General features: G+C 43.6%; 1 protein-coding gene across 1 annotated transcript; it reads left to right on the top strand.

The window, feature by feature from the left end:
* Positions 1-7,707: 7,707 nt before the first annotated feature.
* LOC130684339 (contactin-associated protein-like 5) lies at positions 7,708-19,619 on the top strand. Its single transcript, XM_057504954.1, has 3 exons — positions 7,708-7,724; positions 8,376-8,602; positions 19,156-19,619. The coding sequence occupies exons 1-3, from the start codon at positions 7,708-7,710 to the stop codon at positions 19,452-19,454; spliced, it is 543 nt and encodes a 180-aa protein (XP_057360937.1). The 3' UTR covers positions 19,455-19,619.
* Positions 19,620-26,163: the final 6,544 nt, after the last annotated feature.

The following is a 26,163-nucleotide window of genomic DNA, read 5'->3' as shown; positions in this document are numbered from 1 at the left end:
TACTTTATTCTTCTTTCTCATGATTGCTTTGGCTATTTGGGGTCTTTGGTGTTTCCATATGAATTTTTGAATTATTTGTTCCAGTTCATTGAAGAATGTTGCTGGTAGTTTCATAGGGATTGCATCAAATCTGTATATTGCTTTGGGCAGGATGGCCATTTTGACGATATTAATTCTTCCTAGCCACGAGCATGGGATGAGTTTCCATCTGTTAGTGTCCCCTTTAATTTCTCTTAAGAGTGACTTGTAGTTTTCAGAGTATAAGTCTTTCACTTCTTTGGTTAGGTTTATTCCTAGGTATTTTATTTTTTTTGATGCAATTGTGAATGGAGTTGTTTTCCTGATTTCTCTTTCTGTTGGTTCATTGTTAGTATATAGGAAAGCCACAGATTTCTGTGTGTTGATTTTGTATCCTGCAACTTTGCTGTATTCCGATATCAGTTCTAGTAGTTTTGTGGTGGAGTCTTTAGGGTTTTTTATGTACAGTATCACGTCATCTGCAAATAGTGACAGTTTAACTTCTTCTTTACCAATCTGGATTCCTTGTATGTCTTTATTTTGTCTGATTGCCGTAGCTAGGACCTCCAGTACTATGTTAAATAACAGTGGAGAGAGTGGGCATCCCTGTCTAGTTCCCGATCTCAGCGGAAATGCTTTCAGCTTCTCGCTGTTCAATATAATGTTGGCTGTGGGTTTATCATAGATGGCCTTTATTATGTTGAGGTACTTGCCCTCTATTCCCATTTTGCTGAGAGTTTTTATCATGAATGGATGTTGAACTTTGTCAAATGCTTTTTCAGCATCTATGGAGATGATCATGTGGTTTTTGTCTTTCTTTTTGTTGATGTGGTGGATGATGTTGATGGACTTTCGAATGTTGTACCATCCTTGCATCCCTGGGATGAATCCCACTTGGTCATGGTGTATGATCCTTTTGATGTATTTTTGAATTCGGTTTGCTAATATTTTGTTGAGTATTTTTGCATCTACGTTCATCAGGGATATTGGTCTGTAGTTTTCTTTTTTGGTGGGGTCTTTGCCTGGTTTTTGTATTATGGTGATGTTAGCTTCATAGAATGAGTTTGGGAGTATCCCCTCCTCCTCTATTTTTTGGAAAACTTTAAGGAGAATGGGTATTATGTCTTCCCTGTATGTCTGATAAAATTCTGAGGTAAATCCATCTGGCCCGGGGGTTTTGTTCTTTGGTAGTTTTTTGATTACTGCTTCAATTTCGTTGCTGGTAATTGGTCTGTTTAGATTTTCTGTTTCTTCCTGGGTCAATCTTGGAAGGTTGTATTTTTCTAGGAAGTTGTCCATTTCTCCTAGGTTTCCCAGCTTGTTAGCATATAGGTTTTCATAGTAGTCTCCAATAATTCTTTGCATTTCCGTGGGGTCCGTCGTGATTTTTCCTTTCTCGTTTCTGATACTGTTGATTTGTGTTGACTCTCTTTTCTTCTTAATAAGTCTGGCTAGAGGCTTATCTATTTTGTTTATTTTCTCGAAGAACCAGCTCTTGGTTTCATTGATTTTTGCTATTGTTTTATTCTTCTCAATTTTATTTATTTCTTCTCTGATCTTTATTATGTCCCTCCTTCTGCTGACCTTAGGCCTCATCTGTTCTTCTTTTTCCAATTTCGATAATTGTGACATTAGACCATTCATTTGGGATTGCTCTTCCTTTCTTAAATATGCTTGGATTGCTATATACTTTCCTCTTAGGACTGCTTTTGCTGTGTCCCACAGAAGTTGGGGCTTAGTGTTGTTGTTGTCATTTGTTTCCATATATTGCTGGATCTCCATTTTGATTTGGTCATTGATCCATTGATTATTTAGGAGCGTGTTGTTAAGCCTCCATGTGTTTGTGAGCCTCTTTGCTTTCTTTGTACAGTTTATTTCTAGTTTTATGCCTTTGTGGTCTGAAAAGTTGGTTGGTAGGATTTCAATTTTTTGGAATTTCTGAGGCTCTTTTTGTGTCCTAGTATGTGGTCTATTCTGGAGAATGTTCCATGTGCACTTGAGAAGAATGTATATCCCGCTGCTTTTGGATGTAGAGTTCTATAGATGTCTATTAGGTCCATCTGCTCTACTGTGTTGTTCAGTGCTTCCGTGTCCTTACTTATTTTCTGCCCAGTGGATCTATCCTTTGGGGTGAGTGGTGTGTTGAAGTCTCCTAGAATGAATGCATTGCAGTCTATATCCCCCTTTAGTTCTGTTAGTATTTGTTTCACATATGCTGGTCCTCCTGTGTTGGGTGCATATATATTTAGAATGGTTATATCCTCTTGTTTGACTGAGCCCTTTATCATTATGTAATGTCCTTCTTTATCTCTTGTTACTTTCTTTGTTTTGAAGTCTATTTTGTCTGATATTAGTACTGCAACCCCTGCTTTCTTCTCACTGTTGTTTGCTTGAAATATGTTTTTCCATCCCTTGACTTTTAGTCTGTACATGTCTTTGGGTTTGAGGTGAGTTTCTTGTAAGCAGCATATAGATGGGTCTTGCTTTTTTATCCATTCTGTTACTCTGTGTCTTTTGATTGGTGCATTCAACCCATTAACATTTAGGGTGAGTATTGAAAGATATGTACTTATTGCCATTGCAGGCTTTAAATTCGTGGTTACCAAAGGTTCAAGGTTAGCCTCTTTATTATCTTACTGCCTAACTTAGCTCGCTTATTGAGCTGTTATATACACTGTCTGGAGATTCTTTTCTTCTTTCCCTTCTTGTTCCTCCTCCTCGATTCTTCATATGTTGGGTGTTTTGTGCTGTGCTCCTTCTAGGAGTGCTCCCATCTAGAGCAATCCCTGTAAGATGTTCTGTAGAGGTGGTTTGTGGAAAGCAAATTCCCTCAGCTTTTGTTTGTCTGGGAAATGTTTAATCCCACCGTCATATTTGAATGATAGTCGTGCTGGATACAGTATCCTTGGTTCAAGGCCCTTCTGTTTCATTGTATTAAATATATCATGCCATTCTCTTCTGGCCTGTAGGGTTTCTGTTGAGAAGTCTGACGTTAGCCTGATGGGTTTCCCTTTATAGGTGACCTTTTTCTCTCTAGCTGCCTTTAACACTCTTTCCTTGTCCTTGATCTTTGCCATTTTAATTATTATGTGTCTTGGTGTTGCCTTTCTTGGATCCTTTCTGTTGGGGGTTCTGTGTATTTCCGTGGTCTGTTCGATTACTTCCTCCCCCAGTGTGGGGAAGTTTTCAGCAATTATTTCTTCTAAGATACTTTCCATCTCTTTTCCTCTCTCTTCTTCTTCTGGGACCCCTATAATACAGATATTGTTCCTTTTGGATTGGTCACACAGTTCTCTTAATATTGTTTCATTCCTGGAGATCCTTTTGTCTCTCTCTATGTCAGCTTCTATGCGTTCCTGTTCTCTGATTTCAATTCCATCAATGGCCTCTTGCATTCTATCCATTCTGCTTATAAACCCTTCCAGAGTTTGTTTCATTTCTGCGATCTCCTTTCTGGCATCTGTGATCTCTTTCCGGACTTCATCCCATTTCTCTTGCGTATTTCTCTGCATCTCTGTCAGCATGTTTATGATTCTTATTTTGAATTCTTTGTCAGGAAGACTGGTTAGGTCTGTCTCCTTCTCTGGTGTTGTCTCTGTGATCTTTGTCTGCCTGTAGCTTTGCCTTTTCACGGTGATAGGAATAGTCTGCAGAACTGGGACGAGGGACGCTGGAAGGACTTCCTTTCTTGTTGGTTTGTGGCCCTCCTCTCCTGGGAGAACAGCGACCTCTAGTGGCTTGTGCTGTGCAGCTGCGCGCAGACAGGGTTTCTGCTTCCTGCCCGGCTGCTATGGAGTTAATCTCCGCTGTTGCTGTGGGCGTGGCCTGGCTCGGGCAGCTACTCCAAAATGGTGGAGTCGCGTTGGAGCAGGAGCTGCTGGGAGGCTATTTATCTCCGTAAGGGGCCTCCCTGCTCCCTGCAGCCCAGGGGTTAGAGTGCCCAGAGATCCCGGATTCCCTACCTCTGGATTAAGTGACCCGCCCTGCCCCTTTAAGACTTCCAAAAAGCACCCGCCAAAACAAAACAACGACCACAAAAAAAAAACAAGAAAAAAAATTTTTTTAATTAAAAAAAAAAAAATTTTATTTAAAAAAAAAAAAAGGTGGTCGTTCGTTTTTCTTTATTCTCCGGTGCCAGCCTCAGGCCTCTGCTCCCCGGTTTTTCTGCCCTGTTTCCCTAGTATTGGGGTCCCTGTCCCTTTAAGACTTCCAAAAAGCGCTCGCCAAAACAAAACAGCAAAAAAGCAAAAAAAAAAAAAAAAAGGGTCGCGCGCTTTTCTTATGTCCTCTGTCGCCCAGCCTCCAGTGCCTGCTCACTGTTCTTGCTGCCCTGTTTTCCCAGTATCGAGGGCCCTGCACTCTGGCCCGGATGGCTGGGGCTGGGTGCTTGGCAGTCCTGGGCTCCGTCTCCCTCCCGCTCTGCCTGCTCTTCTCCCGCCGGGAGCTGGGGGGAGGGGCGCTCGGCTCCCGCGGGGCCGGGGCTTGTATCTTACCCCCTTCGCGAGGCGCTGGGTTCTCTCAGGTGCGGATGTGGTCTGGATATTGTCCTGTGTCCTCTGGTCTTTATTCTAGGAAGGGTTGTCTTTGTTATATTTTCATAGATATATGTTGTTTTGGGAGGAGATTTCCGCTGCTCTACTCACGCCGCCATCTTCCGCCCCTCTCCTCGATAGTGATGTTTTTAACAGTTGATTCATACTCAGTCCAAGGAAACATCATCATCATAAACACGCTGGATGCCAAGGGCCAGCTGAAGAGCTTCATTCAGAATTGCTTCTGGCTGGGCGAGCCGACTAGTGGTGTGAGGTGTCAGGAAGAGTGATGGGGAGCTGAGGGGATAAACGCACACGTGCACGTTGCCTGGCGGGAGAAACCATCTGAAACCAGAGGAAGGAGGCAGATCATCCCTGCCGATGGCGTTGTGTCGTCAGATCGTTTGTTTTAGTAGGATTTTAGGGCTCCTAAGGTGTGCACGCTTGGAAGGCCAAGAGATCCCAGCCTGACTCCTGATTTTCAGCTTTGGAGAAGCAATTTTTCTGACGCTGCTTCCTCATTGTGCAACATGAGTAATATGAACGACACCTTCTTTCCCGCTGAGTATTCAATGCAGAATTAGCAAGTTTCGGCATACCAATATATTTTTTTAGAATTAGAGGTACAGTTCTGATTTTCAAGCAGCTTGCAGATTAAGTAGGAGCCTCAAAAAACATGACTTCCAGTTGCTCTAAGAATAATGTCACATTTCTGTTGTTGCTTTTCCAGCCTTACAGTGAACTCTGGACAAGATGCAGACAAGTAAGGAGAAAAGCCATTCTATTAGAGCAGCAGTTGCAAAGTCACAGGAAGGCCATGTCCACTGGTTAAGTGGTCCTGCTGGGGGTGTGGCCAAGCACAGCGCACACCTGTCACCCCAGCTGACCCTGGTGCAGCTGAGGCTGAGCTCTGCCATGCAGGACAGCGGCGTGAGCAGTGGAGGGCTGGGGGAAGACAACACGCCACCTAAGTGGGGCACAGGAAGAGCCCAAAGCCAAAGCTGACCTGGGGCTTGGTGGGGCCATTAGTTCAGGGTGCCCGGGGCACTGAGGTCAGAGCAGAGAGTGTGGGAGGAGGCCAGATCTATCACGCTCCATCAGCTCTGCTGAGAGAGCTGAGCTCACTGCTCCAGACAAGGACTAGTCACTCCAGGACATTAAACAGGAAGGACAGAATCAAATGTTCACACTCAGTTGGTTTTCTGATTGCAAAGTGGCACATGATGAGAAGTCAGGGTAGAAGATGGTTTACAGGGTTGCTGAGGGCTCCAAGGAGGCCTGAGGGGGTTGCACTTTGACCTCACCTCTGGGTGTGGGAGGAAGCAGAGATACCCCAGAAAGCAAATGCCCAGGCTGGGCAGGCCAGGGAGAGGGGCTGTGAGCCAGGGGGAGGGAAGGCTGTGGCTGCCCTGCTCTGCAGAATTCAAGTTTCAGACAAAGAGTCATGCCTCCAACTACAAGTAGTAGGTAGCGTCAGGAAGTAGAGACCAGGCGTGAGTGTGGGCGCCAGGGGCACCTTTTCAGATTATTCTAGCCTCAGTCATGTGCTACCTCTCCATAAAGGAAAAGGAGCTGGACCTCTAATTTCTCCTTTGTAAAGAATAAAAAACAGCCTGGTGAAAACTAAAATACAATTCATTGTGCAGTTTAGTTCATAGTTCGTTGTGTCATGGTGTTTTGTCAGCGACTGGGATTGAAAGGATCCCCGAGTTTTGGGTCATTCTCACTGTACTTTAAATGTCTCAGACCTCAAGGGGTACATCGCTGCCAGAGAAAATGCCCCTGCCACCTTCTGCTCCTTTTCTAAACGTGTTGACTGTCACCTGTGAGAAAATGTGCAGCGGAGTTTGCATTTTCCACATCTGCTGGAAGAAAAATGCCACTAACAAGATATATGAAGAATTATTCAAATCTACCACAGGGAAAGACTGAAAAATAAGGGAAAAAATATTTAAAAAACATTTGACTCCATAAATCCTCCCCTCTTTATTCTACACAGTCTCTGGAAAAGAAATAATGAACCTTACTTTATGATCTGCTTGTATTTGTAATTGATTTATCTTGTGGTTAAAAGGAGATTTACTCACCAAAACTGAGACAGACAGGAGGATATAATTTGGGTTTGACCTCCTGGCCTGCTTGGGTATCACTTATCAGAACAGAAAATTCAGTGGTGTTTTAGCATTACTTTAGAATAAGGGATTCGATTAATTCTTTAGGAATGGCCTTTCTCATTTTTTTGGTGCAGACAGTAACTGTTATACATATATGTACAGGTCCAATGACCTGGTATGATTCAGGGAAGACGGAATACCTCCTGACCCCTTTATATCCACCCTATGCCCTCACCATCCCCATTTCCAATTATTTCCTTGTCCACGTTGCTAGGGTGACTGATGCCGGAAATCTTTTGGTCACCCATTTATTTCTTTAACTTAGACTTAGTTTCCTGTTTAACATGGAGACTCCTGGTCTCATATAAATCCTTCGGAATTCTCATCTGTTCCCACCTTGCTAGGACTGTATTTTTATCTGGTAGTTTTCTAGGCCAGGATTTAATAAAGTTTCAGGCTGATGACCTAGAAATGACTGAGGCTAAGAAAGGCCTGAGGAAGGAGATGACAAATGACAAGAGGGTCCTGCTCCAGACATCTTCCAGCACCTCTCCTCTCCAGGGGTGCCCTTTGCAGCCTTTAGGACCACAGTGTGTCCCTCAGTTCTTCAGGAATGTGGACCTGAGCCCACGCAGTTGGATTTGTAATAGAACTTAAAGGCAGGCTGGACCTGTCTTCTCTGGATCACTCAGCATTCCCAGAACCCAGTAAATATCTGCAGATGGGATTCGGCTTAATTTCTTGGCTGTCATTTCTCAGTACACATCATTTTACCAAAGGGCTAACCTGGTGGGGTCCTGGCTTTCTAACAGTTATGGCTTCAAGCCTCCTCTGTTCTTGAATAATTTGCTAAGGTATGTGAATCTCTCTGGAAACTTCAAGGTGTGCCCTGGGCAGGAAGTTGGGTTACAGTCCTATTCTGTGTTCCAGAAGGAGAACCTTCCCTTCTAAATAAACATTTGGACCAATTCATCTGCACAGCTACATTGACAACCTCTGGTCCCAGCCGTTGTGAGGGTTCAGGAGAAGGGACGTGTAGAGCGATGGTTGAGCATGCACTGTAGTCACGGTCTAACCGAATCTGTAGCATAAACACACGAAATAGACTCATTCTTATTTTACATCTCGAGTAGCTGAGGCTTGGGGATGTGGTGGCCAATGTGGCTAATCAGCCAGTGACACAGAGCTTGACTCCCTGCTCTCTGGCCATGAGGTCCGCCCTCTGCACAGCACACCGCTCTGTGTTCCATGAGCTTTACAAAACTTATCGCAGTTTCCTAACTTGGTGCCCCGAATAGTTTGCTTCTGACTTTGCCATGAGGGACAATCTGCATGTGTGTTCCACTACCAAAAAGTCTGTGACAGACTGTGCAAGAGCATATTTTATCTCATTTGCAAGGAACATGGCCATCTGAAGTTTCATTCTTAACCATGTAAAGTTCAGGATTCTGCATGAACTAGATAGTCTTTTACTATTTTTTCAGTAGCAGGATGAAGAGGGGGTTTCCCAGTCTAGAAAGACATACTCTTTCCAGGGCCCCTGAATTCCTAATGGGGAATTCCTAACTGGGAACTTTAATAGAGAAGTTCAATACAGCATGACAACAGGACACTAATTAGCTGTTACCAATGTCAACATTGAACTAAAGGCATCGAACCCTGTGAGACCTGATGTGTATTCCTTGTATTTTTCAGGGGGAACATCATGAAGACAGAAAGGCTTCCTAGGATGCATACACTCCCTGCACTTGAATGGGCAGAAACTGGACCTGGAGGAGGAAAGGGCAAAGGTCACACCCAGCGTGCGGCCAGGATGCCCAGGCCACTGTAGCAGTTATGGCCACACCTGCCACAACGGGGGCAAGTGCGTGGAGAAGCTCAGTGGGTACTTCTGCGATTGCACCAACTCGTCCTATGAAGGGCCCTTCTGCAAAACAGGTACGATAGGCACTATGGTTTCCACACATGCTGTCGTGTGGTGCCTGCAAGCCACGGTCAGGCTGTGCCCTTAGTCCCATGATGCATCACCTCCCTCAGTCTCCTGGGTGAGACGGGCAGAGCTCCCGGCCACGATGACAGACACTCATCACAGTTGTCGGGCATGGCACTGCCGCTGAGCTGGATGGAGGGTAACAGGATGCCATCCTAGTGCCAGGAGCCAGCTGCCCACTGGGAGAGTGGACTCATTTCTGTCAGCCAGGCAGTGAGGGTTGATCTTCTATTTCCAGTTCCATGACTCAGTCCACAAGAGCAATCACAGAGCCAAGACTACAGCCCTGGAGGGGCCTTAGAGATACACAAGCCACCTTAAATCCTTTTTGGTAGGGAGTATGTAGTTAAGTTAGTGACACGTATCAAGCATCTAGTAAAATCGGTTCTGCAGGTGACACAGGTGGGGTTGGAAGATTTAAAAGCCCTGCTCAGCGATTCACTTCAGGTCATGGGGGGCTGGAAAGGGATGGAACAAAGAGCCAAAATTCCTGCCCCAGTGTCTTTCCACACCCCTCCTGACCTATGACTTTGTTGCCTTGACCAAAGCTGACCCTGAGGGTATCTGCCTTGGGCCAGGAGTGATAGTCATGGTGTGAATTCTCTAGATAATTTCATGATGACTCTGTAAACTATAAAATTTCATCATTCAGTATAAATGCTCAGTGTTTCTCAAATAGAAGGGCAAAGATGAGGCCCAGTATCAACCTGAATTTTTAAGTTTACTTTGTTGATGTAAAAAAAAAATGTTTGTTGACCAAAGAATGTAAACGATATTTCAAAAGCAGCATTTAAACTATCAAAATGTTTTCATCACTTTGGAACACCATTTACATACAAACAATGATGGCAATTATACATAACTCTTCTCAGTCCACTAAAACACATTACCTAACACCTCTCCTAGATGCTTTGTTTAGTCCACGTTACCATTGGAACTTTAAAGCACTGGGGAAAAAAGAGCCCCCAAAAAAGTGTTCACCTTGAAGGGCACGTAATCGAAGCTCTTCATTCATTCATGCTGGTCTCCCCAGTTAGACTGAATCACTTGCTGCTTATTGTGGAGAAGCATTGTGCTTCTTGGAAGGAAGCTGCACAAATTCTAGGGCCAGTTGTATGTTGGTCCCCATGTGGGAGCTTAAAATAAAGTCGTCCCACCCCAGTAGGCTCTTACAATGAGCTAAGACCAGCAAAGCACGACTTGATTTTCACACGGGGAGGTCTGAATAACTTGCCTTGAAAACATTAAATGCCGCCCTTAGTCTGGTCCCACAACCCAGGAGGGGCAAATGCAGAAATAAACCCAACCAGGCCCATCACTGAAGGACGCTAGCATTGTTTTGCAGGATCTATACCCAGCTCTTCTGTTTGGGAAGAACAAAAACAAAAAAAGAACAGTGGACCTCTGCATTTCTCCAGGGACATGATTCAAACATCTCATAGATCATGTTGTTGTAAGTTTAGCCTAATTTTTCACTGGCTCCTTTCTCCGCACCAACCCCTATGAATTATCTTCTGTCCCTGGCGCCGTGTCGTCTGATTGCTGTGTTGAAGTATCCTCTGTGCCCTCTCCCCACTTTTTATTTTGATCTATATGTGACACAGACAAATATGTGCTTAGCCTTTTCAGCTTGCTTCATGATTCAGTTTCCAAACTTCTCCCTCTTCCTCCGACCCCTAGGACATCATTCTCTTTGTATTCAGCAGCTACAGAGAGTCTAAGATGAACCTGTTAACCAGGTCTCTGGCCATGCCAGCTGCCGCTGGGAAACGTACTTTGGGAGCACAGTGGGAGACCTTAGCCCCAGGCCAGCCCTGGATAGGCATGCTCTCTGGTGGGGCAGTCTTCCCTGTTAACTTGCTATGGCATGGGCGCTTGAGGGTGTGCAGGTACCGGAAACATCTGGAGTGGGATTAGGGACATACGCCCCTTACCAGTGCCTGGGCCAGAACCACGGCCCAGCGAGGTGATCCACATTCTTTTGATTATGGTACAAAGGAATAATGATCACAAAATTAGCTAGTAATTGTTGACTGCATCAAATAACCCCTACCCCCAGCATAGTAGGGAAAATATTAATATCTGCATTTAACATGTGAAAACACTGACATTCACAGAGGCTTAGGGACTTGCTAATAAATGTCAGGCCTGGAGATCCATCCAGCAACTGTCTGGTTCCTTTTTCCCCTTAGGACCCCAATTCCAGTCTGTATAGGAATATAGTGATAGGATTCAAATAGGTATTTTTTGTTGTTTTGTGTGTTTCCTCTTTGTTTTATTATTGAAATGTAATTTATATACCATAAAATCCACCCTGTTAAAATATACAGGTCAGTGGTTTTTAGCATATAAATATAGATGCACAACCATCACCACTAATTTCAGAGTATTTTCCTCATACCCAAAAGAAATCTCATGCCCATCAACAGTGGCTCCCCATTCGTCCCTCTCCCCCAGTCCCTGGAAACCACCAATCGACCTCCTCTCGCTGTGGCTTTGCCCCTGAGGACATGTCATATGCATCAAGTCATATACTATGTGGTCTTTTGTGTCTGGTTTCTTTCACTTTGCATAAAGTTTTCTAGGTAGCATTTTTCATAATTTATTCCTTTGTATTTCCAAAGATTATTCCATTGTGTGGATGCAATATATTTTGTTTGTTCATTCATCTGTTGATGGACACTGGGATCAATCCTCTGGTTTTTATGAGTAATGCCAACACTCTTGTGCGTGTTTTTGTGAGGGCCTGTGTCTTCGTTCCCCTGGGTGTACCCCTGGGAGGGGGACTGCCGGGTTGAGCGGTACCTGTGTGTTTACTTTTGGAGGAAACTAGCAAATTGCTTTCCAAGTGGCTGCTCCGTTTTACATCCTCGCCAGCAAAGCAGGAGGATTCCAGCTTCCCCACATGGCCGCCGGTACTTGTTCTCTGTCTGCCCGAGCCATCTTCCCGTGGGTGTGCGCTCTGGGCTTCTACTTCCCTGACGACTAAGGGCCTTGCACGTCTTTTCGTGTACCTGTTGGCAGTTCATATGCCTTCTTTGGTGAAATGCCTATCTCAATATTTGCCCATTTTTTTGGTTGAGTTATTTTTTTTCTTTTTTTTGTTCCATTGTAGGAATTCTTTGCATATTCTGAATATAATTCCCATATTAGATACATGCTTTGTAAATATTTTCTGTCCTTTTCACTTTCTTGTAGTATCTTTTGAAACACTAAAGTGTTCACTTTTGGTGATGTCTTATTTCCTATTGATTCCTTTCTGTCCTGCTTTTGGTGTTAGGTCTAAGAAATCCTTGCCTAGCCAAAGGTCATGAATATTTATTGCCAATGTTCTCTTCTAAGAGTTTTGTAGTTTTAGCCCTTACATTTAGTTTTAAGCCATTTTGAGGTAATTGTTGTGTACAGTATGAGGTAGGGGACCAGCTTCATTCTTGTGCAGGTGGACATCCACTACCCCAACACCACTTGTCTTTAGTCCACCTCCACCTTCACCACTATACAAAGAATCTGGGTAGGACTGTCATGGTGTTAGCATTTAAATTACTTTTTAATTAAACGTTAGATAATCAATTTGGAATTATATTTGGAAATACAATTGGAAGTCTAGAAAAGTAAAAACCCAATCCAATTACTCAATGACAAGCATTAAAAAGAAAATCTGATTTCCTTCTTCCTCTTTTCTTTCCATTTAGTAGAGTTGAGGTAATTCTGTTGGCTACATCTCATAACCTGAATTGTCTTTATTTCAATGCATAGACATTCCTATTGAACTCACCAGTTGTAATGATTGCAATATATTCCATCTGGTGGAGTTGCCTACTATTTAACCCATTCTATCACCAGAACACTTAAGCTTGGTAGGGTGGTGGGACTCGCCATGAGTTCAGACCCTGGCTCACCCATAGTCTCTAGCGCGTGACACTGATTATGTAACTAAGCCTCATGATTCCTTCATTTTCTTGTCTATAAAATTTGAACAATTCAGGAGTATTTCACAAAAGGATTATGGTGGGCATCCAGTGAGCACTTCACAAAGACCTTGGGAAAATGTCTGCCAAGGTTATCATTGCTCTAATTATTCCTTTGGAATTTTAGATTGGCCCAGATTTTGCATGCAAGTAATGTGGTGATAGACACATGCACTGTTTATTTCCTTAGCAATGAAATATCTGTGAAAAAGATATATTGTATATTTAAGTACTCTTTGCCAATTGCCAAATCCTGTCAAAAACTCTGTAATGTTTTCTTCCTGCCAACTAATACATATATACACACACACACATATATACATATATATATATATGTATGTATTTCACTTTTTACTACAAAAAAGTCAATCATGTGCCGTGGGAGAGAGAAGGACCTCAGAAGCCCCTGGATCTACTGTTTAGCTTCAAAAATCATCAGCTTATGGCACTCACGTTACATTGACAGTAGCCCTCTCCTCTCCTTTATTACTTTGAGTCAGTCTTGGAAGGTTGTATTTTTCTAGGAAGTTGTCCATTTCTCCTAGGTTTCGCAGTTTGTTAGCATATAGGTTTTCATAGTAGTCTCTAATAATTCTTTGTATTTCTGCGGGGTCCGTCGTGATTTTTCCTTTCTCATTTCTGATACTGTTGATTTGTGTTGACTCTCTTTTCCTCTTAATAAGCCTGGCTAGAGGCTTATCTATTTTGTTTATTTTCTCGAAGAACCAGCTCTTGGTTTCATTGATTTTTGCTATTGTTTTATTCTTCTCAATTTTATTTATTTCTTCTCTGATCTTTATTATGTCCCTCCTTCTGCTGACCTTAGGCCTCATTTGTTCTTCTTTTTCCAATTTTGATAGTTGTGACATTAGACCGTTCATTTGGGATTGCTCTTCCTTTTTTAAATATGCTTGGATTGCTATATACTTTCCTCTTAAGACTGCTTTTGCTGTGTCCCACAGAAGTTGGGGCTTAGTGTTGTTGTTGTCATTTGTTTCCATATATTGCTGGATCTCCATTTTGATTTGGTCATTAATCCATTGATTATTTAGGAGCGTGTTGTTTAGCCTCCATGTGTTTGTGAGCCTTTTTGCTTTCTTTGAACAGTTTATTTCTAGTTTAATGCCTTTGTGGTCTGAAAAGTTGGTTGGTAGGGTTTCAATCTTTTGGAATTTACTGAGGCTCTTTTTGTGTCCTAGTATGTGGTCTATTCTGGAGAATGTTCCATGTGCACTTGAGAAGAATGTGTATCCTGTTGCTTTTGGATGTAGAGTTCTGTAGATGTCTATTAGGTCCATCTGTTCTAATGTGTTGTTCAGTGCCTCTGTGTCCTTACTTATTTTCTGTCTGGTGGATCTGTCCTTTGGAGTGAGTGGTGTGTTGAAGTCTCCTAGAGTGAGTGCATTGCATTCTATTTCCTCCTTTAGTTCTATTAATATTTGTTTCAGGTATGTTGGTGCTCCTGTATTGGGTGCATATATATTTATAATGGTTATATCCTCTTGATGGACTGAGCCCTTTATCATTATGTAATGTCCTTCTTTGTCTTTTGTTACTTTCTTTATTTTGAAGTCTGTTTTGTCTGATACCAGAATTGCAACACCTGCTTTCTTCTCTCTGTTGTTTGCTTGAAATATCTTTTTCCGTCCCTTGACTTTAAGTCTGTGCGCGTCTTTGGGTTTGAGGTGAGTCTCTTGTAAGCAGCATATGGATGGATCTTGCTTTTTTATCCATTCTATTACTCTGTGTCTTTTGATTGGTGCATTCAGGCCATTTACATTTAGGGTGATTATTGAAAGGTATGAATTTATTGCCATTGCAGGCTTTAAGTTTGTGGTTACCAAAGGTTTAGGGTTAGCTTCTTTACTATCTTACTGTCTAACTTAACTCGCTTGTTGAGCTATTATAAACACAGTCTGATGATTCTTTATTTCTCTCCCTTCTTATTCCTCCTCCTCCCTTCATATGTTGGGTGTTTTGTTGTGTGCTCTTTTTAGGAGTGCTCCCATCTAGAGCAATCCCTGTAGGATGCCCTGTAGAGGTGGTTTGTGGGAGGCAAATTCCCTCAACTTTTGCTTGTCTGGGAATTGTTTAATCCCTCCTTCATATTTAAATGATATTCGTGCTGGATACAGTAGTCTTGGTTCGAGGCCCTTCTGTTTCATTGCATTAAGTATATCATGCCATTCTCTTCTGGCCTGTAGGGTTTCTGTTGAGAAGTCTGATGATAGCCTGATGGGGTTTTCCTTTGTAGGTAACCTTTTTTTTCTCTCTGGCTGCCTTTAATACTTTGTCCTTGTCTTTGATCTTTGCCATTTTAATTATTATGTGTCTTGGTGTTGCCCTCCTTGGATCCCTTGTCATGGGAGTTCTATGTACCTCTGTGGTCTGAGAGGCCATTTCTCCCCCTAGTTTGGGGAAATTTTCAGCAATTATTTCTTCAAAGACATTTTCTATCCCCTTTTCTCTCTCTACTTCTTCTGGGATACCTATGATTCTTATATTGTTCCTTTTCGTTTGGTCACTCAGCTCTCTTAAAATTCTTTCATTCCTGGAGATCCTTTTATCTCTCTCTGCATCAGCTTCTCTGCGTTCCTGTTCTCTGTTTTCTAGTCCATTAATGGTCTCTTGCATCTCGTCCATTCTGTTTTGAAGTCCTTCCAGAGCTTGTTTTATTTCTGAATTCTCCTTCCTTAGTTCTTGCATATTTCTCTGCAAGTCCATCAGCATGGTTATGACTTTTGTTTTGAATTCTTTTTCAGGAAGACTGGCTAAATCTATCTCCCCAGATTCCTTCTCAGGGGAAGATGTAGCAGATGCTGAAGCTGTCTGGGTTAGTCTTGTCTGGATCATATTTTTTTGCCTTTTCATGTTGACAGGTGCTATTGACTGTCAGCTGGGAAGACCAAAATTTTCACTTGCTACTGGCCTTTCTTTACTGGGACAACTGCGACCCCTAGTGGCTTGTCTTGGGTAATTGCGTGTAGAGTGGGTCTTTGTGTCTTGCCTGGCCGGAAGGGAGAAATTTCCCTTTCTGTGGGCGGAATTTGTGTCAGGCTGCTTCTCTGCTTTTGCAGCGCCCGGTGGGGTAATGGATGGGGGGGCTGCTTGACTGTTTGCCTCCGTGAGGGGTCTCAGAGCTGTTGCCCAGGGGGTTAATGCACCCGGTTTTCCCTGTAATTTGCAGCTGCTGTACTGTGACCTGGGTTGTTTCCGTCAAGCTGTTAAGTCCCTGTCCCTTTAATACTTTCAAAAAGTCCCCGCATTTCTTTGTCACAGGGGCATCAGCTTCGGCACCCGCTCAGAGATCTTACTCCCTGTTCCCCCAGTATCCAGGGCCCCCTGGGCACGTACTGTGTCTGCGCTCTGGCCCGGATGGCTGGGGCTGGGTGTTTGGCAGTCCTGGGCTCCGTCTCCCTTCCGCTCTGCCTATTCTTCTCCCGCCGGGAGCTGGGGGGAGGGGCGCTCGGGTCCCGCCGGGCCGGGGCTTGTATCTTACCCCTTTCACCAGTCGCTGGGTTCTCACTGGTGTAGCTGCAGTCTGGCCACTGTCCTGCGTCTTCTGGTCTCTCTTTTAGGGCTAGTTGTGTTTGCTGTATTTTCAAAAGTATATATGTTTTTGGGAGGAGATTCCCACTGTCCTACTCATGCCGCCATGTTGGCTCCGCCCCCTCCTTTATTACTTTGAAGTAAATTTGAAATATCACAACATTTCACCTATAAATATTTCAGTATATATTGGTAAAAGATAGAGTCACTAAAAACACATATCCCAGGAATAACACTCTAAGAAGAATTTAATAACCATTCTTAAACTATTATAAAATGTCCACTCAGCATTCAAATTTCCAATTGTTCCATTTAGTTTTGATGGATGTTTTTCTGAATTAATAGCATCCTGTCTGATTCTAGGCAGCCAGTATCCTTATCACCCAGGCCTGTCTAAACCCTTACTCTAATTCTAAATCTAATTCTACTGTTATTATTAAGACCAGCTTTGTTTACTGCGTCCCTCTTACATCCCATGATTTGACATAACTTCTTCCAGTCGTCCTACCCACCACAAGACCGACTTCATTTCTGCCTTCCCTTGAATGGCCTGCGGCTTGGTGGCATGTGCGAGGAGGCTGGAGGCTGAGACATGCACCCCTGCAGTGTCACCGTGTTTCTTAGCGACGCCTCCTCCTTCCTGCTGGCAGGAGGCCCAGCCAAGCCCTCTGCTGGGTGTTCTCTGGCTCCCCGGGCACCTGGAGACATGGCTGCCCAGTGGCTCACATATCACACCCTGGGGCTTTTCCACTGGGTTGTTAGAATTATTTTTGATGTGTGTCCTGTCTCCTCAGACTGCACCCAGCCAGCCCTTCTGCCAGGCAGGCCCTCAGGGGACGCCTCTGGTACTGGTCCCAGCCCTGCAGTAGCTTCATGGTTCTGCAAGATCACCTCCATGCTAAGGGTTTTCTCCCATTTAGCCCAGTGGTTTTGGATGTTCTGAAAAATCAGTCAGGGACCTGAAATATCATCAGTGAGCTTAACCTCTTAAATTATAAAATATAAGAAATTGAGAGAATAAAAGAATGCAGGTGTTTTGCCGAACTGAGCTTCTTGAAATTTACAACATCCAAGCATTAAAAATAATTAGAACTGAGACTAAGGGAGGAGGGAAGACAGGAATTCTGTAGGACATTTCTAGTTTAAAAATTCCTTTCATTTTAATTTCCTGTCCAAAGTATAAAGAAGAAAATATAATATATATGCCCATATCTAATGTGCTATTCATAATAAATGCTCTGAACTGTAGTTACATTTGAACACACACCAACCTCAAATAAAAGCCATCATTCTGTTAACTGGGAGATAGTGTGGCTCAAAATGTGGACCAGAAGGTGGCAAGGAAATTCACATGTAGAACGTGCTTGAATCAAACTGATGATCCCCGGCAATCCTCGGTCAGGAGTCTCTGCATCTCTCTGTAATCAGGAGCTCTGATGTTGGAACCTGAATGATAAATGCAGAACACTTTCTCTGAAATGTTAGTAGAAAGCAGCTGGTATTCCCAAACTGCTAAGCAGTATACATGAATATGCAATGTTAAGTTTTTTGGCATTGGTACAGGCTGTTGCAGAATTTTCACAAAAGTAGAACCAATTCGCAATGGAATTAGGGAGCTAAAGCCACATTTGGTTATGTCCTGGGGGCCACCAACTCAATAGAGAATTTCCTAGGGAATTGGGAATATTCCATATATCCTTCGGGACAAAGAGGAACTGTGGCAGAGCGGCCTCATGATTACTGCCCGGTCTGTATGTCAGAGGTTCTCAGTATGTTGCTGACAGAAGAAGCTTTCCCCCTACTCTGATACTGTACAGCGATAAAGGTGAAAGTGAGCCTTGAGTGAAAGAGAACAGCTTAGTATTTGGACAGATGTGCATCATTAACAGATATATTTTGTGAAGAAAATTGGGATGGGTTCAGGGCAAATTCTCCAATCTGGAAAGTGCGTGATTTCACACTTGCGACTAACCCTCGTAAGTGCTGCGTGCACATCTTCTCATCTGTCCACGGGGAAGCACTACCGAGGCGAGTGTCTTCTCTCCATCTGTCAGATGAGGAAACGGTCCCCACAGGCCCTGTCACTTGCCTGGGACCACACAGACAGGGAGAGATCGAGTGAGGCTTCCGAGCTAGTGCCTCTGATTTAGTGGCATGGAATTAAAATGACGACAGCTGGAGTGAAGACACTACCCAGGTGGGCTGGGTGAGGCGTATGCTCCTGATGATTGAACAGCACCAGCTCGCAGGTGCCACCTGTCTTCCCGGGGGCAGCAGAACCCTATCTGTTGTTGCCCTAACAGCATTATTACTCTCCATAGAAAGGCCGATTTGCCCAAGTCTTGGCTTTTTTTTTTTCTTGGAAAAGAGTATCAATTCCTAGACCTCTAAAAACTTGAGTACCAAAATGTTTTCTAATGTTTCCACAGATTCTCTCTTCTGTTTCCACGAGTCCTCACACTTTGCCTAACACCACAGGGAAGTGCTGCTGGCCCCAAGGGTCCTGTGCTCAGGAGTTTAGGGACCGCTCACAGTCCTAACGCACCAGGCAAACACAGAGCTGTTAGGACTGCAGTTTGGAAAGTAAAAGGCTGTAGTAAAATTCTCTGTACTATCCTGGAGGCAGGGACATTTTCTCTTTGCATCTCGAGAAATCAGCCTGTCCCATGGTGGTTATTCTGCAAATGTATATTAAACTGGATGTGAACTTCTAGATACAAATCTGAGCTCTTTTATCAGCTGTGCAAGGTACTTAACCTCTGCAAGCCCCATGCTTTGTCATTTGAAAATAATAATAACATCTTCTGCTTCAAAATGATCATGGGAGGCATGTGATTCCTGCAGTTTCATAGTGGGGGAAGCCTATAATTCAGGTGCAAACTCTCATACAGAGCTCCATGGGTCACCAACAATACACAGTTACAGCTCTCCTGAATGGCCCACTGAAGGGTTCAGGGTGCACTTCCCCCTCTTGTGTTTTGCAGAGGTTTCTGCTGCATTTGAGGCTGGCACTTCAGTTACTTACATGTTTCAAGAACCGTACCCGGTGACCAAGAATGAAAGCCTCCCATCCTCAGTGATGTATGCGGATGCAGCTCTATCCAAGGAAAACATTGCAGTTAGCTTCGTGACAGCCCAGGTGCCCAGCCTCCTGCTTTACATCAGTTCTTCTCAGGATGCCCTGGCCGTCCTGCTCTGTGACAATGGTGAATGCCAACAGCAAGAAGCCCAGGCATTTCAGGTGGGCTGGGGAACAGTGCGAGCGTCCTGGAGCCCCACGTGACTGCCACCTAGATTGGGTCCCACTGGGCAGCTTCTCCCACATGTCCAGCCAAACCCTAGGTCGTATTTACGTTGGGAGTTGGTATCGATGTTCAGAGCCAGTGTCAAGTCATGGCCAGTCTCAGACGTATGCACTTGAATTTGTCTCACTGTGTAATGTAACTCTTCGCTATTTATTTGGTGCTGGAATCCACAAGTGTAAGGGAGACGATCGTCAGCCACCTGGATTTCAGAAGGACACTCGTCCCATGTATCGTGTCACCTTGCTGCAGTCTCTTTCCCGAGGGCTGTTGAACCAACCCACCTAAACCCAGGCTTCTTTAGCAGAAGCTGAGTGCCTGGGCCTTAGATAGGTATGTGAGTCATAACCTTGTAGAATATGGGGCTTGCTTCTGCAAGTCAGATTTTGAAAGGACTGTGCAAAAATGGACCATGGGGAGGTTAAGAGTGATACGGCGTGTCCAGGACACAGAGAATGGGGAGGGCTCCTCATTAGACAGCTGTTGGGAGGAGCTGGTGCTTCTTCCCTCACTGCTTCATCCCACCCTGCAATGGTAGGCTGTCGGTACAGTCACGGCCACGAGCTCTGAAACGGAAACCCAGGGGATGGAACAACGTCTGACAGGCAGAGAGGGCACGGTCTGGTCCCAAGGACCCTTGCCTGTGATCAAGGATATGTGATTTCCTGATAGGATGGGGTGAGTCTGGGCTTTGGAAGCATCCACCGCAGGCTGGACTGTGGGGGTGCCCAGGAGAAAGGGGCCCAGATGCCCACACACACTGTGCCACCCCTGGGCCTCAGGCAGACTTGGCCACTGCCCCTGCTTGCCTGTCCTCGAGGTTGTTCTTCCTGACTTCATCTTGCTTTCTGACCGCTTACAGCACTGAAATTAAAGAATGATGGGAAGGCCTAAATCAAGCATCAAAAGTAGTGGGCCTGGGAGTGGAGTCACAGGGAATCATCAAAGTACAATAATAATAATGCAGTAACAATAGTGACGTCCTGCTGGGCAGAGAGAGAGCCTGGGATGATGACTGGTCACTCCCAGACGCTCTGGTGGTGAAGAGCCTGCAAGAGAGAAAGGCTGCATTATGGGTCATCAGACCTCGTATTTATCGGCAGACATCTGTATGATTGGCACCGTTATAGTGCCCTGTCAGTCCCTGAGCTCTGCCCTTGTACTGCCTCTGTGAGGCTGGTAAGGCCGCCTGAGGGCTCTGAGGCACTAACAAACTCACTGACACGGTCCAGCGGCCAGTTCATGACCCGGCTTGGGCCGGACACTCAGCCCAGCAAACTTCCCCTGCAGTGGTGCGGTCCGACTCTGATCAGGTGGACCACGGAGGTGAGAGTGATTCCCGACAGCCCCTTGTGGGCATGGCCCCTGCCAGGCTGTGCCTGCAGATGCAGTCAGCACGTAGGAGTGACTTCGTCAAACTGTGTGTATGTAATTACTCCATATGCTGTTATTATGTATAATTATATTAATATATCTATTTATTAATGTATCTCTCTAGATAGGTATATTACTCTGTGCTGGGCACTGTTCTAATTAATGTACACAGCACTTAATCCTCACAACAGCCCTGTGTCATCGGTGATATTAATATATACCCAGTACCTTATAGTTGTAGGAATTAAGATGCTATATATGGAAGTTAAATAACTTGCTTAAAATCCCACAGCAAGTAAGGCAAAGAGCTGGAATTCAGTCCTCCCCTGCAGAGGCTGGTGGCTTATTCTGTATTCTTGCCTAATTAAGAGAGGTCCTGACTTCTGCCCTCCCCCCAGTTTTTATGCACTGCCTGCTTGGCGACCCTGCAGGCACCTGCACCTGAAACTCCAGCCCAGTGCAGGAGATTCTTGTGCCTTGTTTGCTCATCTGTGTGAAGCTTGGATCTCAAGGCAGGTGCAAAAGGGCAGGTCTTGCAGCTGCTCTAACTCTTGGGAACCAGGTGTCCAAGCCGTGGTGAGCAAGGAGGGACCCTCCCTCCCCCAAGTGGCCCCAGGGGATCAGCACCTCACCACTGGTTCTGGGGACCTCTCATCGCAGTAGGCAGGGCTGGTGACCCAGGGTCTGGGGCCCTGGGCATTGCTTGCCACCTCCTGAGACCACAGAGACACAACTAAGCGGCCTGCCATTGAGTCATTCTCTTGCTGACTCACTGCATGTTTACTGAACCCACTTCACAGCACCCGGAACTGTGGGGACAACAAAGAAAAGTAGGATGCAGTTCTGTCTAAACATGAAAAGAAAAAGACTCAGAAAATGCCCTCTCCATTTTTGAAAAACAAACTAGACACATTAGGACATCAGGTTGCCCAGATTTCTCAAGCAGTCTAACCAGCCGTTAGACTTTGCCTAACTTTAAGGATGAGTCTCCTAGGAACTCAGGAGTCATAACAATAGAGGAAAATAGCTTGAGTGGCAGTTCTTGCGATGGAGGTCATCAAGTAGTAATTAAGTGATGATTTTCAGAGAAGTTGTAACTAAGAATTTGAGAAGTGGACAGTGGAGAAAAGTAAGGTCCGAGTTTCTTCCCAGGCTATGGAATTCGTGATTCTCTAGCCCTTTCCTGGCAGTGTCCTCTGCTAGGGCTCTACCTACACACATGGAGATGCTTCCCTGGGAATTAGGAACTGCTGTCTCCTTAGGTTGTTGCCAGCAGGTTTGTGGCAGAAGGCCACTGGCCCGCCTGTGGTGAGTAGCACGGGGACACTGCATCACCAGGACATAGGAGTGTTGTTAGTGTGACTTTGATACATTTACCACGGAAATGAAACATATGTCACTGAAAATACTAAAGGGAGTTTAGAAGACTTACAGATTGAGAACAAAATTCGGCAAGCAAAGATGGTAAAGGTCTAACTTAGGAGAGTTTACCTGGAAGGATTTTCTAAGACTGGTTCACCTCCCTGAAATGGAGTTAGGAATCTTCTGTTCATACAGGTTTCTTTTTTTTTTGTAGATAACTATTTTTTATTGAAGGATAGCTGACACACAGTATTACATTAGTTTCAGGTGTACAACACAGTGATTCAACATTTATATACATGATAATTCTAGGTACCAGCTATCACCATACCAAGTTGTTACAATATTTTCACTATATTCCTTATGCTATATATTACATCCCGGTTACTTATTTATTTTACAATTGGAAGTGTGTTCTTTTTTTTTTTTCTGTGAGGGCATCTCTCATATTTATTGATCAAATGGTTGTTAACAACAATAAAATTCTGTATAGGGAGTCAATGCTCAATGCACAATCATTAATCCACCCCAAGCCTAATTTTCATCAGTCTCCAATCTTCCGAAGCATAACGAACAAGTTCTTACATGGAAAACAAATTCTTACATAGTGAATAAGTTACATGGTGAACAGTACAAGGGCAGTCATCACAGAAACTTTCGGTTTTGCTCATGCATTATGAACTATAAACAGTTCAAATATGAACACTCATTTGATTTTTATACTTGATTTATATATAGATACCACATTTCTCTCTCTATTATTATTATTTTTAATAAAATGCTGAAGTGGTAGGTAGATATAAGATAAAGGTAGAAAACATAGTTTAGTGTTGTAAGAGAGCAAATGTAGATGATCAGGTGTGTGCCTGTAGACTATGTGTTAATCCAAGCTAGACCAGGGCAATAAAACATCCAGGTATGCAGAAGATTTCTCTCAGAACAGGGGGCGGTGAGGTTCTAAGCCTCACCTCTGTTGATCCCCAATTTCTCACCTGATGGCCCCTCTGTGACTGTGCCTGTCTTAGGTTGTTCCTCCCTTGAGGAATCTTACCCGTCTCTGGCTAACCAGTCATCTTCCGGGGACATACAGGGAAATGTAAAGTAGGTGAGAGAGAAGCCTTATTGTTTGAAAAGGTTAGCTTTTTTACATCTTTGCATATTTATGCCCTGTGGCTTCTATGTCCAGCATTTGTTTTGAGGTATCTTTACCACTTGGAAAAATTACGATACTCGGTAAGTTTGATATGAGGCACGAATTCTACTTAAGGGTTGTAATTACGAAGGAAGAAGAAAAGCTATAGAAGTAGCAGGCGGAAGAAAACATGGGAAGATTGATTATTTCTTTGACATATCTTCTTGTAGAGTAACTTCAGCATGTGTAAGTTTTAAACTACTAATTGAATTGCACACACACATTAACATAATAGGAGTATAGTTACATAACCAAAGCATACCTGTAATTACCAGCCATCTCCAGTGAAACCAAGAAAACCAGTTAGGCAGCTTAGGCATTTGTGAAAACTTATCTATGATATGGTGGATATTGTCCAACTGAACTTGAACAGTCTGAGAGAAATCAGACAAATTAAAACAACGCATTCCTGGGGACTGTTCACATCCCATATGTTCTTTTAACAGTAAATAGTCAGTAGTTGTAAGATTTTGGAGCGCTACAATTAGCACTTCTCCTAATTCTTGGTTGAGTTCCAACAGTATAGATCCAGTCAAATTTGTTGTTTTACTGTATGCACAGGCCAGCTTAGATATCTCCTTCCTCATTCCCATGGCAAGTCCAGGAACTGGTGGGATGAGTCCAACTACAGCTGTAGCAGTGCGTGGATCTTTGTTGGGGTTTTTTGATGATCATCTTCTGGCATGAGTCTTCCAGAGAGTGCTGATGTTGGAAGTTCTCTTTCATATCGTTTCTTAGTTCATTTTCGGGGTAGCCCAAATAGGCTTTGATCCTCTGTATAAACACAAACAGACCCTTTGCCTACACTTTTATATGCCCTTTATACCCTTGTGTAGAACTCATTGGAGGTCACCACACAGGAATTGCCTTTTTTGTGTGTGTGGTATCATTAATCTACACTTAAATGGTGAATATTATGTTTACTATGCTCTCCCCTATACCAGGTCCCTCCTATAAACCCGTTTACAGTTACTGTCCATCAGCATAGCAAAATGTTTTACGATCACTACTTGCCTTCTCTGTGTTGTACAGCCCTCCCTTTTCTCCTACCCCCCCATGCATGTTAATCTTAATACCCCCCTACTTCTCCCCCCCCCCTTATCCCTCCCTTCCCACCCATCCTCCCCAGTCCCTTTCCCTTTGGTACCTGTTAGTCCATTCTTGAGTTCTGTGATTCTGCTGCTATTTTGTTCCTTCAGTTTTTCCTTTGTTCTTATATTCCACAGATAAGTGAAATCATTTGGTATTTCTCTTTCTCAGCTTGGCTTGTTTCACTGAGCATAATACCCTCCAGCTCCATCCATGTTGCTGCAAATGGTTGGATTTGCCCTTTTCTTATGGCTGAGTAGTATTCCATTGTGTATATGTACCACGCCTTCTTTATCCATTTATCTATCGATGGACATTTAGGCTACTTCCAATTCTTGGCTATTGTAAATAGTGCTGCGATAAACATAGGGGTGCATTGGTCTTTCTCAAACTTGATTTCTGCATTCTTAGGGTAAATTCTTATGAGTGCAATTCCTGGGTCAAATATAAGTCTGTTTTGAGCATTTTTATGTGACTCCATACTGCTTTCCACAATGGTTGAAATAACTTACATTCCCACCAGCAGTGTAGGAGGGTTCCCCTTTCTCCACAGCCTCGCCAACATTTGTTGTTTGTCTTTTGGATGGCAGCCATCCTTACTGGTGTGAGGTGATACCTCATTGTAGTTTTAATTTGCATTTCTCTGATAATTAGCGATGTGGAGCATCTTTTCATGTGTCTGTTGGCCATCTTATTTCTTTTTTGGAAAACTGTTCAGTTCCTCTGCCCATTTTTATTGGGTTATTTGTTTTTTGTTTGTTGAGGCGTGTGAGCTCTTTATATATTTGGACGTCAAACCTTTATCGGATGTGTCATTTTCAAATATATTCTCCCATACTGTAGGGTTCCTTTTTGTTCTATTGATGGTGTCTTTTGCTGTACAGAAGCTTTTCAGCTTAATATAGTCCCACTTGTTCATTTTTGCTGTTGTTTTCCTTGCCCGGGGAGATATGTTCAAGAAGAGGTCACTCATGTTTATGTCTAAGAGGTTTTTGCCTATGTTTTCTTCCAAGAGTTTAATGGTTTCATGACTTATATTCAGGTCTTTGATCCATTTTGAGTTTCCTTTTGTATATGGGGTTAGACAATGGTCTAGTTTCATTCTCCGACATGTAGCTGTCCAGTTTTGCCAGCACCATCTGTTGAAGAGACTGTCATTTTGCCATTGTATGTCCATGGCTCCTTTACCAAATATTAATTGACCATATATGTCTGGGTTAATGTGTGGATTCTCTAGTCTGTTCCATTGGTCTGTGGCTCTGCTCTTGTGCCAGTACCAAATTGTCTTGATTACTATGGCTTTACGGTAGAGCTTGAAGTTGAGGAGTGAGATCCCCCCTACTTTATTCTTCTTTCTCAGGATTGCTTTGGCTATTTGGGGTCTTTGGTGGTTCCATATGGATTTTTGAATTATTTGTTCCAGTTCATTGAAGAATGTTACTGGTAGTTTCATAGGGATTGCATCAAATCTGTATATAGCTTTGGGCAGGATGGCCATTTTGACGATATTAATTCTTCCTAGCCACAAGCATGGGATGAGTTTCCATCTGTTAGTGTCCCCTTTAATTTCTCTTAAGAGTGACTTGTAGTTTTCAGAGTATAAGTCTTTCACTTCTTTGGTTAGGTTTATTCCTAGGTATTTTATTTTTTTTGATGCAATTGTGAATGGAGTT

This window comes from Manis pentadactyla, chromosome 7 (assembly GCF_030020395.1).
Source record: "Manis pentadactyla isolate mManPen7 chromosome 7, mManPen7.hap1, whole genome shotgun sequence".
Taxonomy (NCBI): Eukaryota; Metazoa; Chordata; class Mammalia; order Pholidota; family Manidae; genus Manis; species Manis pentadactyla.
Note: the sequence above shows the minus strand (reverse complement) of the source record. Positions and strands in the feature narration are given on the sequence as shown.